This window comes from Astatotilapia calliptera, chromosome 23 (genome assembly GCF_900246225.1).
Source record: "Astatotilapia calliptera chromosome 23, fAstCal1.2, whole genome shotgun sequence".
In the NCBI taxonomy this organism is placed as follows: Eukaryota; Metazoa; Chordata; class Actinopteri; order Cichliformes; family Cichlidae; genus Astatotilapia; species Astatotilapia calliptera.
This window is the reverse complement of record NC_039323.1, coordinates 18984165-18997994: the sequence shown is the minus strand read 5'-3', so window position 1 is coordinate 18997994 and position 13830 is coordinate 18984165. Positions and strand designations below refer to the sequence as shown.

Here is a 13830-nt window from a genome sequence, read left to right as displayed (position 1 = left end):
TCGAGAGCTGTATTGTGGGCCGTTATCTGAGATAAGCGTCTCTGGTATGCCATGTCTGGCGAATATGGCCTTGAGCTTTTTGATGACGGACCCTGCAGTGGTAGAGAATAGCCTTTCGACCTCAAAGTAGCGGCTGTAGTAGTCCACAACTACCAAGTAGTCCCGTCCACGCCATGTGAAGAGATCTGAGGCCACTGCCTGCCATGGCCTCTCAGGGATCTGGTGTGGGATGAGAGGTTCTTTGGGATTCGCCGCGCGCCTCTCCTGACATATGGAACAGTTTTCCACCGTGGCAGCTATGTCCTTGCCCATGCCTGGCCAGAAGAGGGCGTCCCTTGCTCTCTGCTTACTCCTCTCAATCCCCATGTGCCCAGTGTGGATTCTCTCCAGCATGTTGTTTCTTAGGGCTGTTGGCACTATAATTTTGTCACCTTTGAAGATGATGCCATGGGAGTGTGAAATTTCATCTCTGAAAGTCCAGAAGTCCAAAAGGGTTTTGGGGCATTTTTTCTGTCCTCAGGCCAGCCATCCTGCACAGTTTGCTTCAGCAGGGTGAGCTGCGGGTCGCATCCTGTTGCCGCCTGTATCTCGGAGAGTTTTTGTCACTTACTGGGAGGCTGTTTATCACTGAGTGGATCTGGTCCTCCATGCCTTCACTCAGCGTGCTGTCTTGGTCGGGCAATGGTTTCCTGGACAGTGTGTCGGCCACAGGTATGTCTTTTCCGGGCCGGTGCACGATCTCTATGTCGTATCTCTGCAGCTGTAACAGCATGCGCTGCAGACGAGCAGGGGCTACAGAGATTGGTTTCTTCAGTATGTGCTCCAACGGCTTGTGGTCCGACTCTACGATGACTCTCCTGCCGTATATGTACGTGTGGAAACGCTTGCATCCAAACAGCACTGCAAAGAGCTCTTTTTCGATCTGTGCATAGTTGACTTCTGTTGGGGTCAGTGTCTTTGAAGCATATGCTATTGGGTGTCCGTCCTGCATCAACACAGCTCCCAAACCATACTTTGATGCATCTACCTGTAGCCGTAGCTCCTTGGTCGTGTCGTAGTATGCCAGTATGGGGCCTGGTTCTCTGGTTATGAGATCTTTCATTTGCTGGAAGACTCTGTCGTGGGTCTGATCCCAGATGAACTCTGAGTCTTGTTTGAGCAGCTGACGCAGCGGTGCGTTCACCTCTGATAGTCGTGGTGCGAATCTGGACAGGTAGCTCGCCATTCCAAGGATTGTCTCAAGCTCATTCTTATTCTCAGGAGGTGGCATGTCCTTTATGGCCTGCAGTTTCTTTGGGTCTGGCTGGATGCCCTCCCGGGTGAGTTTGTGTCCAAAGTAGCTCACTTCTGTGGCGCCTATGACACATTTCTCTGGATTGAGACGTACTCCTCGCTCCCGTGTGCGCTCAAGCATGGCACGGAGGTTCTCGTCGTGTTCCTCCTTTGTCCTGCCAAACACGAGGATGTCATCCACGATGGCTGCCACTCCATTGAGCCCTTCATACGTCTCATCGATTTTCCTTTGGAAAATGTCCTGTGCTGATATTATCCCAAAAGGAAGGCGCAGAAAACGGTACCTGCCAAAGGTCGTGTTGAAGGTGGTGAGGAGCGATGACTTGGTGGTTAGTTGGATGGCCCAATAGCCTGAGCGAGCATCCATGACACTGAAGTACTGTGCTCCTGCCAGCTTTGGTGTGATGTCATCCAATGTTGGAAGCGGGTAATGAGGTCTTTTGATGGCTTTGTTTAATTCGCGAGGATCGAGGCATACTCTGAGCTTCCCAGTACGCTTCTCTGCGACCACCAGTCCGTTTACCCATTCTGTGGGTTCTTTTACTTTGATGATTATGCCGTTTTTCTCCATGTCATCCAACTCCCGTTTCAGTCGTTCCCGCAGTGTGAAAGGGATCCTCCGGGGGGGGCACACAACGGGCATGGCGTCTGGGTCAATGTGTAAGTCGCATTCTCCTGGGAATTTCCCTATGCCCTCGAACACATCGGCAAACTCCTCCATGACATTTGTGATCTGTACTGACATGACCAGCTTGACTAGGTTTAGATCCAGGCATGCTCTCAACCCTAGGATGGGGGGTGCTGCAGTGTCTACTATGTCAAATGTCAGCATCTTGTGAATGTCTTTCCACCTGCACTTCAACTGGCATGTGCCCTTGATGTTGAGTTTTTCTCCTCCATAGCCAGATAGTGTGCGTGTGGGCGGTGCCAAGCTAACCTGCTTAAAACACTTCTTAAACAATCGGGCAGGAATGACGTTAGCAGTGGCTCCTGTGTCAAGCTTAAAACTCACGGTGTGATGCAGTGAGCCTACTTCTACGTCAGCGTAAGCCTGTTCATCGGCCTCCCCTTCGTTGCACTTTGTTATGGAATCTATGAATAGCTCCGCTTCATCGCTTGGAGTGTCAGGGTTAATAGAGTACACTGGGTTGGGTTGGTGTGGTGCTTGTGAACGGCATGCTTTGGCAAAGTGGTTCATTTTATTGCACTTTTTGCACCTCTTCCCTTTTGCAGGACACTCCTCCTTCTGGCTGTGTGCTCGTGCACATCTTCCACACACTTTTCCCATCTTATTATAATGAGGTGCCCTCCTATCTTTTTGCTGCGTACTCTGGCGCTTAGCGGATACTGCATGCGCGGGCGCTGCTCCCTGCAGGCTAGTGTGTGGGTCAACCATGGCTTTCAATTGCTCTCGTGCGATCTCATAGGAGCGTGCAATGTCTATGGCTTTTTCTAGAGTCAAATCTGACCCTTGGCTCAGCAGCTTTTCTCTGACTTGTGGTAAACTGGTTGCAAAGACAATCCTGTCTCGGACCATTTCATCACTGTTAACGTAGCCACACTGCTTGACGAGTAACTTTAACTCGGTCACAAAGTGTTCAAATGACTCCCCTTCACCTTGGAGTCTTTCATTAAACTTGTATCTGGCGAAAATGGTGTTCGTTTTCGGCATGAGGTACTGTTCAAACCTGTCGAGATATGTGGTCAGCTTTTTAGCTTCTTCATCCAATAGCTGCCATGTGTTATAAATGTCCCTGCCTCTTTCTCCGACCCACAGAAGAAGATAGCTGCACTGGGTCTCCTCGGGCTTGCCGCTTAGCGGGCCGCTAAACATTGCAGGAACTCCCGACGAATCCATTTCGCTCTGTCGGTGGGCGTTTAGTTCGATTTACTCTGACACCATGTAATATTCTGTCTCAAACTTATGAATAACGTATTCATAATCTGCTTCGTGAGCCACCATTATCTTTATTGCCGCTCGTCCATTTCAACATAAAACACACCCACTTTCGTAACAGCAAACACTCCCCGTTGCCACTACGGTGGACCACAAGGGACAGTAAGCACGGAGTGCAAACATTATCAGCAATACAACAATACGTCACATGAAAACCAAAATAATTCCAAACGCCAGATCTGAATGAGGGTGCGGGAGGTCCATGTTGCAAAGAGAGCTTAACTTCTGTCTCGCTAGCTTGCCCTGCGCTCTTCCTTCTGACGATGCTGTCTGTGTTGAGCGCTCAGTGAATCTGCATTCGACTACTCCGCCTAGGCTGCACTGTCGAGCCTAGGCGGAGTAGTCGAAAGCAGATTCACTGAGCGCTCAACACAGACAGCATCGTCAGAAGGAAAGTTGATAAAATAAATTAAAAATGTTGTATTGTTCGATACATATGCGTACTGAACCGAAAGCACTGTATCGAACGGTTCAATATCGATACGAATATCGTTGCACCCCTACTGCACAGCACACAGCCATGACAAAGTGGTCATGGAAGCAGAATGAAAGGTGGCTGAAGATTTTTGTATAGTGCAGTATTTTAGTAGTTATTTTCCTTTGTGTATCTGCTTCCTTACAGTGGCTATGTTTACAAAGATTCTAATATTCCCATTTATTGGCTATAAGACTAAACAAAATAAAAAATGTAATAAATAGATACAAAAAGTCAGGATGAACACTGCCAAACTCAGTTCTGAGGTATGGGACCTTTTCATAACATAATTCAATCTTAATAATTGGTTACTTCAAACTTGCTGGACAATGTTGCCATCTTGACATAAATGCACAGCGACATAAGCTTCAACTGATTAAAATATGAGAGCTGCAGCTTTTAAAATTCCACCTGAGTAGAATTTAAAACAAACCTTTTGATGGTTTAATGTTATGTTTTATTTAGAGGTTAATCACATGAATATGGTGTTATTGATGGCTAATATTAAGGGCCTGTTCACTAGCAAATTTGAGTAAAGGCTGAAGGGGTTGTTTTAAAAGTTATAAAACACTTTTTTGGCTCTAAGGTCACACATTTACAGGAGCAGATCAAGTAATCTCTCTCTTGGGATATTTTTGTTGATGTTGTTACATTTTTCATAATTCAGTATAGCGCAAATCATGACAAAAGTCACGTCAAGGTGCTTTATGTTGTAAGGTAAAGACCAATGTTGGGCAATTTACTTTGAAAATGTAATTCAATATAGTTACTAGTTACTTCTTCAAAAAAAATAACAGAGTTAGTTACTGAGTTACAATATTCTAAAAGTAACTAATTACCAGAAAAAGTAACTATTGCGTTACTTTAAAAATAAATGTAAATATGTAAAAGAACTTACTGAAATACTAATATATAAATTACTAAATATACTTGAACATACTAAAATATGTATTCAACTGTTTGTTATAATTTGAATATGTAGTTGAAATAAATGGGCACTTAATAGAGGGGACTAACAGGAAACACTGTACACTAATCTAAACTATTCAAATGTTACCCTGTGATAATATGAAATAAAACACCAATCAGATAAAATTTTGTAATTGTAGTAGAGCTTTTTTTTCTATTTGCAATAAATAATACAGTAAAACACAATAGATGTTTTAAACCTTGTCTGTGATCTCTTTTTAAGAGAAAAATATTTTTTTTCTACTTACTTCCACTTTAAAATTGCTACCTTTGAATTATCCAGACTCTCAATGATGGTGTCTCATCACTGTGCGTATGTACAGTGATGAGACACAGTTTGTATGTGAACACCCGCCCAAGTCTGCCTCTTGTGGGTTCACCAGGACTACTTTACTCTTCCTCAGCCAATCAGCAGCACTTGTGTGAAGAACTGACATTTGTAAGACTCAGATACTCGTGTTTGTTCCTTACTTATCTTCTGAGAGAAACTACTAAAGTCGTACCTATTGATGAAGCTGCCGCCTGGATTTCCAGCATCTCCACTTCAAGTTCCTTTGTTTGCTCCTCCTCTGATCTACAACAACACAAGAAAAGCAAACTTTAAATGTGCATACATTAGATGGCATCACCTTGTATGTGAGGAGACTGATTCTGGATTTAACAGGGACCCAGTGAAGAGTATCCTGTCCTACCATAACTCTGAGACAGGATTTTAGAGATATTATGGAAGAAAGCAGTCGTGCATATGTCTTTATTATGTGCACTGAAGGACATATGCTGATCAAAAACTACTTCAAGATTCTTCACAGTGTTACTGAAGGCAGAGAAAATGCCATCCAGAGAAAGTATCTGGTTCGATACAACGTTTCTAAGATTTTTAATAAAATCAGTTTAATCTGAATTTAGAAGCAGGCAATTTGAGTTCATCCAGGTCTTTATGACTTTAAGACATTACTGCAGTTAAATAATTCTTGTGTGACAACAGCAATCTAACATTAGTACAGAGCAAAGTGAGTCAGATAGTTATGCCACAGAACCTGAACAGGAGCTTTTAAAAGGTATTTTGAAAAGCATATATTTTTTAAAAAAATCTCAGGTTTCTGCTATAAATGCTTGTCCTCAAAAACAGCTAAATGCCTGTTTGTTTTCTGAAGCTGGCCAGACGTTTGGATTCCTGTTGACATTTGTCTGACGTTTGGATTCTGTAGCTGTGTACTTCCCTCTGCCTTCATTGATTAGTAAGCTAATTAGGAATCTGTCATAACTATTGTGAAGCAAATGAAGTTAGAAGTGACTTACATAACAGACTTAAAGTTTTTTTGTTTGTTTTGTTAGAGTTTCTGAAGTGCATCTTTTGTTTTTCTACTTTTTCCTCAGTACCCCTGTACTCTTTGACTGTTGTTTCTGCTGCTGTAGGTCTTTGATCAACTCAGAATAAAAACTCTGACTTAAGTGCTTGAAAGCTCGTCTCAAGGTAAAGCAAATATGTTGTTGTTATTATTATTTTGGGCATTCTACGTTCTGTGAATGATTCCTCTGAGAGTCTGAGGAGAAACTCCTTCACTGATGGAGACTGATTCATGTTGGCTCACCGCACACAGTCGATGGAGGGGTTGATGGAGAGCAGCTGCAGTAACACATCAGTCGAAGCATCAGTGATCTGATTGTGACTCAGACTGTAACACAAACACAACAAGTGGCTCTAATTGATTACTGCACATTAGCTGAAAGATACATAAAATCAATGAGGTAAACTCCCAGTAATGATACAACTGATATGTTTGTCACTGTGATAAAGCAAAACAAGACAATCCATTGTGTAAATGTCAGGATGACAGTCATAGAGACTCTGCAACACTTCAGAAAAAAAAGATAAAAAACTATATGAGCTTTGCTTTTATATAAACCACATTCTTAATTATGATATTAAAGAAAAATATCTAATTGTTATCAAACCTCTTTAACCTGATTTTACTATCTTACACTACTGACTAATATGATCACACATTATTGATGCTTTCGAGCCAATATTTTCATCTAATGATTATCAGAGGACTGTTAAAGAATTCCTCCCTAATGATGACAAGTGCTTCACCAGATCTCAAACTGCTTGTGTTCCTTGAAGGCTGCTCTGTGCATGATGTTGTTGCTGTAGAGTCTAGAAAGAGACCAAAGCAGAGAGAGCAGACGTCACTCATTCACTCAGAACAACATGAATCCATGTGAGCTCAGACTGTGAATGATTCCTCTGAGAGTCTGAGGAGAAACTCCTTCACTGATGGAGACTGATTCATGTTGGCTCACCGCACACAGTCGATGGAGGGGTTGATGGAGAGCAGCTGCAGTAACACATCAGTCGAAGCATCAGTGATCTGATTGTGACTCAGACTGTAACACAAACACAACAAGAGGCTCTAAGTGATCACTGCACATCATATTATTGTAGTGTCTGTGAACAGGCTGATGGTTATTGGTGCCTCCCAGAGAAGGATCAGTGTGTGACACTCACTCCAGGACTTGGACTTTGTGCAGATGTGTGATGAGAGGGAGCAGCAGCTGGTCAGTGAGCTGACAGTGACTGAGGTCCAGCTCTGTCAGCCCTTCACACGAGTCCAGCATCTGGACCAAAGACCCACAGGCCCTCTGATCCAGCGTGCTGTGACTGAGATCCAGCTCTCCACCCAGGGCTGCACACAGGGACACCGCCCGCCTCACTGTGTCCCTCTCACTGTTCACAGGAACCAGAGACAGCAGCTGGAGGAGGACAGTTTTACTGACTCTAAACAGGACAAACAGAGCAAAGAGAAACTATCAGGATGCATCAACACCAGTGTGAACAAGCTTCTCTCTGGTTTAGACTCTTCTGTGGTGTTTCCCACCTGAGGCGGACCCTGTGGAGGACAGGAAACAGCAGGTCCAGCACGCTGTCCTCCACCTCACAGTCTCGCAGGTCGAGCTGTGTGTCCTGGCTGCTGTGTGTCAGGATGGTGGAGACGGCCCTGCAGTCATCAGCAGTCAGACTCAGAGGCTCAGGCTGATCCTCCTCTGGTAGCTCCACACAGGAGGAGCAGGACAGATCCAAGCTGTGCTGCAGAGTCCTCAGCAGGCCTGACGCTGCCTCCTGCTGGACGTCACAGGCAGCACAGCAGTGGATGAACCTGAGCAGCTGATTCCTGTCAACACTGCAAGGAAAAAACAAATGCAGAAGTACCGAATGTTAAAGAGTGTGTTGTAGATGATTTTAATCGGTGTAATTGGGCTTGTTTATTTCTCTTTCAGTTTACTGTTGGACAATCTGATCAGCAGGTAATTAGTACAAAGCCAAAATGTTGACCTTTTGTAGGAAGATTAACCTATGTGTTCATATTACATGAAATTTACCACAAATATCTGACCTGAGATGAGAAACTTTGTCCAGCATGAAGAGGATGGACTCTGCTCCCTCTGCTGGTATGGAGGTCCACAGGAGGTTCAGTTTGACTCTGTCTCCGTGTTTGAGGATGAAGATCAGAGCAGCACAGTCCACTGAGTCCAGCTCTCTGCAGCTCAGGTTGATCACATGACCAAGTGACCTCAGTAAACTGGGTACAGCGTGACTGTCATGAGCTCTGTAGAGCTCTCTGATGGAGCTCATCACAAAGCTGGGACTGGGCCTGAAAACAAACAGTTTATTTCCAACTTTGTTTAAAGGATCCATAAACTGCTGATTAAAGATGAGACAGCATTTCAAATCCTCCTGATTAAACAGCAGAAACTGTGTTTGGTAAAAGATCAAACTACATTCAGCACCTTTTAAACACAATCCTGTCCAGAAAGGGAAGCAGACGTGTGGTTTCCTCCTGTAAGAAGAGGTTCTTCCTCAGGTTCACAGTGATGGTCTGAGCTGACGCCTGCTGCAGCAGATAGTGAAGAAGCTCCCAGTTCAGACAGCAGGAGGTCAGGTCTCCACCAACCTTACTGAAGAAGGACAACGTCAAGTCCTTGTCCTGGATTTCATGGAGGAGACACAGAAGCTGCTGGAAGCTCTCTTCACTCAGTCTGCAGAGACCATAAATATAAAATTAGCTTTAAAGTAAAAATGTACATTTTATTTGGCCTGTGATGTTCAGGAAAGACATTTACTTGACTGTTAGAGGACCATCATGGAGCAGCAGTGTAATCAGACCCTGAGCAGGGATGCAGCTCTCAGTCAGGTCCAACCGTCCGACTGTCCAGTGTCTCAGCAGGGAAGCCAAACTACTGACAGCCCTCAACATCACTCTCTGTGATGGTTGGGCTTTCTTAGGCACAAGAGAAAGCTCTTCCACAGCCAGCGGACAGACCACTCTGCCTCTTCTTACCCACTGAAACAGGAGCAAGACCATGTCTATGGAAAGCCTGAAGATCAAAGAGACAAAAGAGCAGAAATGATGAACACCAAGAACCAAAGATTCAAAGTGGACAGCAGATAAATGGTGTTAGAAGAACAAGAGAGTCATGATTTCACTTCCTGCCTCAGACTGTGTAGTTGTGTTGTGTGTCTAAAGAGGAGAGCAGCTCCTCTGGCAGACATCTTGCTGGGTGTGAGGATGAGATCCACTTTAGAGCCACACAGTCTGAGAACTCTCCCCACAGACCAGCAGCTTTTCCTGTTTAACTCTCCTGTTAACAGCAGCTGGAACCCCAGGAGCTGCAGCAGAGACTCCAGCTGCTGGGCCTCCTCTCTGGATCTTACAGACATGGATGTACACACTCTCTGGAAGAAGTCTGGATCACAGCTGAAACACAGTGGAGATGAAATGAGAAAATATAGGATGAGCTACATTGTTAAAAACCATATTATGTACTAATATGATATTGAAAACAGAACTTTTAATGTAATAATTTGGTAATTTCTAGATTATTGCTATGCAATTACAAAAGTAATAACCAGTTAATTTACAGTACTATCATATCAAAATTCTGCTATAACCATCCATCCATCTATCCATCTATCTATATAAACATCTGTGCTGAGTATGGAGTGGAAGTCCTGAGGTCAAAATGGGAGACACCCCCTAGGATGGTCGAAAATGACCATGTGAGGGTGAAGCTAACGGTGGTCCCAGTGGTAATTGGAGCACCCAGTCAGTGACCCCCAAACTAAGCGAGTGGCTCCAGCAGATCCCAGGATCAACATCCGAAGAGGGCAGTCCTAGGAACAGCAAAGATACTGCGCAGGAGCACAGGAGCTCTCAGACCTTTGGTAGACGACCTGAGCTTGAAGGATAAAGATTGTCCTGCAGGAGCGAGAGGGAATTATTTTTTTTTTCATGCATATTCTTCCAAAAATTCTGCAGTCCAGTTTTCAACAGATTAGGTGAGGGGGTCGGAGGTATGGTATACTATATATACTATATGGTATACTAATATCCCAACTATCCATCCCCAATACATTTTGTAGTGGTTTATTTCTAATAATAGGCATTTTTTCAATATGACAGCCCGTAATTTTTCAGTATGCAAGCAGGCAGCTTGGTGCTACTTGCTGCAGGAGGCTGGATCTTTGGATGTCTAGAGGTCAATCAGTGATGAAGGCGCAACAGGTGGGTGGTGTTGAAACCCCCACAACCCTGAAATGGACAAGCGGAAGAACATGGATAGCATCTTGTATGTCTGATTTTATTGTGAAGCACTTTGTGATTTTTATGTGGAATGTGCTATATAAATAAATTTTACTTACTTACTTATCCTTTTAACTACCCCACCAAGAAAAATGAAATGGAGTTTATGTTTGCATTTCTCATTGACTTGGGTGAGGAATAACCACAATCACTTATACATTTTTCAATAGACTCTATAGTTTTTAAAATATTGATATCTACCAAATGGTTGAGATGTCTCTTAATAGTTTACGTATAAAATGTTATTCAAGTCACTGGATATAGTTTATTTCTAGTAGTATGTGACTGAACTTTGCTGGTAAAGGAAAATTGTGTATTGAATAACAAAATATTGCATTTAAAAAGTGATTCAGAACAAAAATACTCATATTTGTCCCTCTGATTAAATGCTAGTGCAAGATCTGGACCAAGCTGAAACTTGTGAAGAAGTTGTGACAAAAGAAATCAGGGAGGGTGGGAGCATCTTTTTCTCTTCACTGAAGGTAACATTAAAGATCATGGATTCCCCTTGATATAGCAGCAAGTCGTGGATGATACCAAATTAACTTGCTCGACAGAACAATTTAAAGCCCCACTTATCTTGTTTGTTGGCAATATAAACTGAAACTGAACTATAGGCGGAGAGCCCCAGCCCTTGCGCTTTTCTATGAGGCCATGAACTCAGAAACACTGTGCTTGTATGTGTATGGTATCAGAAGACACCGCTCATGAACAATGTCTGAGCAAACACACAAATTCCCTTAGTGGTCCCTTGGACCACTGTAAGCAACATTAAGATAAGATAAGATAAGATAACCTTTATTAGTCCCACACGTGGGAAATTTGTTTTGTCACAGCAGGAAGTGGACAGTGCAAAAGTTATGACGCAAAAATTAGAATACAATAAGAATAAATACAGTACACAACTGTACAGAATAGAATAAAATAATATACTATATACAGTAGAATAAAATAGAATAAAAATATACAATAAGATAAAAATAGAATACGAATGCTATATACAACTGAGTAAAAATACAACGATGCCAGAAAAGATTATTGCACTTAGTGTTATTGCACATGTGTGGATGTGTGTGTTTGTTCAGTTAAAGTTGTTGTGGAGTCTGACAGCAGTGGGGAGGAAAGACCTGCGAAATCTCTCCGTCCCACACCGTGGGTGCCGCAGTCTCCCACTGAAGGAGCTGCTCAGTGCTGTCACAGTCTGCTGCATGGGGTGGGAGACGTTGTCCAACAGGGATGACAGCTTAGCCGCCATTCTCCTGTCATTCACCACCTCCACTGGGTCCAGAGGGCATCCTAGAACAGAGCTGGCCCTTCGGATCACCCTGTTCAGTCTCTTCCTGTCCCCAGCAGAGATGCTGCCGCCCCAGCAGACCACACCATAAAAGATAGCAGAAGCCACCACAGAGTCATAGAAGGTCTTCAGGAGTGGGCCCTCCACCCCAAACGACCTGAGTCTCCGCAGCAGGTACAGCCTGCTCTGCCCTTTCCTGTAGAGGGCGTCTGAGTTATGAGTCCAGTCCAGTCTGTTGTTCAGATGAACACCAAGGTACCTGTAGCTGTCCACAGCCTCAATGTCCATACCCTGGATGTTCAGTGGTTGCAGTGGAGAATGCTTGTGCCTGCGGAAGTCTACCACCAGCTCCTTGGTTTTACTGGCGTTGATCTGGAGGTAGTTCAGCTGGCACCAGTCCACAAAGTCTTGAGTCAGTCCTCTGTACTCCTTGTCGTCCCCATCAGTGATGAGGCCGACTATTGCAGAGTCATCAGAGAACTTCTGCAGGAAGCACTGGGTGGAATTGTGGGAGAAGTCTGCAGTGTAGATGGTGAAGAGGAACGGAGCCAGAACCGTTCCCTGTGGGGCCCCCGTACTGCAGACGACCCTGTCCGACACACAGCCCTGAGTCCTCACATACTGTGGTCGGTCGGTGAGGTAGTCCAACATCCAGGTAGTGAGGTGATGGTCCACTCCAGAGTTCTCCAGCTTGTCCTTCAGAACCGAGGGAAGAATAGTGTTGAAGGCACTGGAGAAATCAAAGAACATGATTCTCACAGTGCTTCCAGCGGTCTCCAGGTGAGCGAGGGAACGATGTAGGAGGTGAATGACGGCATCATCCGCTCCAATGCCAGGCTGGTAGGCAAACTGAAGTGGGTCCAATGATGAGCTTGTTAGGCAATTAGACATGTGCACTGTGGTCACGCCAGCATCGAATCCATGCAAGTAACATGGTTTATTAAAATAATCAAATTACAGCATTTACATTTATGTTAGACTACTTTTAATTAACTGTTTTAGCCCACTTAAAATGAAAATTTAAAAAAAAAATCTTGTTCATGACCTGTGTAGTATGTTAACACTTTTGGAAGTAAAAATAACTTGAACTCTAATTTTGAAAATACAACTTTCTTTTCTTTTATAAAGCTCTGATTTGTATTATGAGTATGAGTCTGTGGTCTGGGAGGTAGTCCTGTAACTCTGTCTGCAAAATACAGTATATAATGACCAATGTTGGGCAATTAATTATATAGTTACTTCATCAAAAAACTGAGTTTTGCAAACAACAACGTTTTCTGCAGCTGTTTACCTAAAAATGCAGCCAAGGCTTTTTTTTTTTAAATAAACATTTCAAACTATTTACAGAACAATCAGCTGTTCTGCATCAAAATAATTTCCGTCCACTATGAGATAAAGGAGAACAACAGCCTGATACCTGCAGGCCTGACAACAGGAGATGTATCACTCCTGTAACATTCAGCAGTCGCCTCATTGCTCTGACACACACAACGAAACTATTGACTACACTACACACTAACTACACAAGATTTGCGCTAAATGTTGCAAATCTCTCACATCTCAAAACCGGCGTCACTCCTAAAACTTCCCCCCTTCCTAAACAACTAAATGCCATGTTGCCATATTATTTTTTACTGGTGGACATGGTACATTTTTCCACCAACAGGAAAGGGTGGGGGTTTTTTTGGATTTGTTTTTGCTCACAGGCGGAGAGCGCTTTTGAGCGCTTTCCTTATAAAACGTGTTTTTACCGTTTCTTCAGTAAATATAAACAAAGATAGTATTCAGGAAGAAAACCAAACATTGCAGATATTTTTATCATAACTCTGGTTTTACGTGGCCTATCAACACAATTTAAAAACTGGTATAAAGTCCACACTTTTTCCGTCAATTGTTCCATCTGTCCTGCTCACATCTCCAGTAGTTGTACACGTTGTCACTAACATGGTTTAACTCCACATCAGCCACGCCACTTTGCTAGCTAAAACACTGGTATTGGCACATAAGGACGCTGTCATAGCCTGTCAATGACGTTGATTAGCTGCGTATATACGAATGTGAATCGCATTATTGGCTGGAGCAGCCAGTCACCAGTCACTTACTGACTCACACTGCAAGACAGAATGAATTGTAAACGTATTTACTTTGATTTCAATTGAGATTCGATTTTTTTTGTTCGCAATGCAGATTTTCTGTGCGC

General features: G+C 43.5%; 1 protein-coding gene across 1 annotated transcript in view; it reads right to left on the bottom strand.

Annotated features, from left to right (window-relative positions):
* Nucleotides 1-13830, bottom strand: part of LOC113015912 (uncharacterized) — a 68068-nt gene that overhangs the window by 18559 nt on the left and 35679 nt on the right. The window contains 10 exon segments of the mRNA XM_026158284.1: nucleotides 5198-5268; nucleotides 6287-6370; nucleotides 6790-6852; nucleotides 6999-7082; nucleotides 7204-7473; nucleotides 7574-7876; nucleotides 8090-8347; nucleotides 8484-8732; nucleotides 8817-9071; nucleotides 9188-9451. Of these exon segments, the coding sequence (XP_026014069.1) occupies nucleotides 5198-5268; nucleotides 6287-6370; nucleotides 6790-6852; nucleotides 6999-7082; nucleotides 7204-7473; nucleotides 7574-7876; nucleotides 8090-8347; nucleotides 8484-8732; nucleotides 8817-9071; nucleotides 9188-9451 (1901 nt within the window).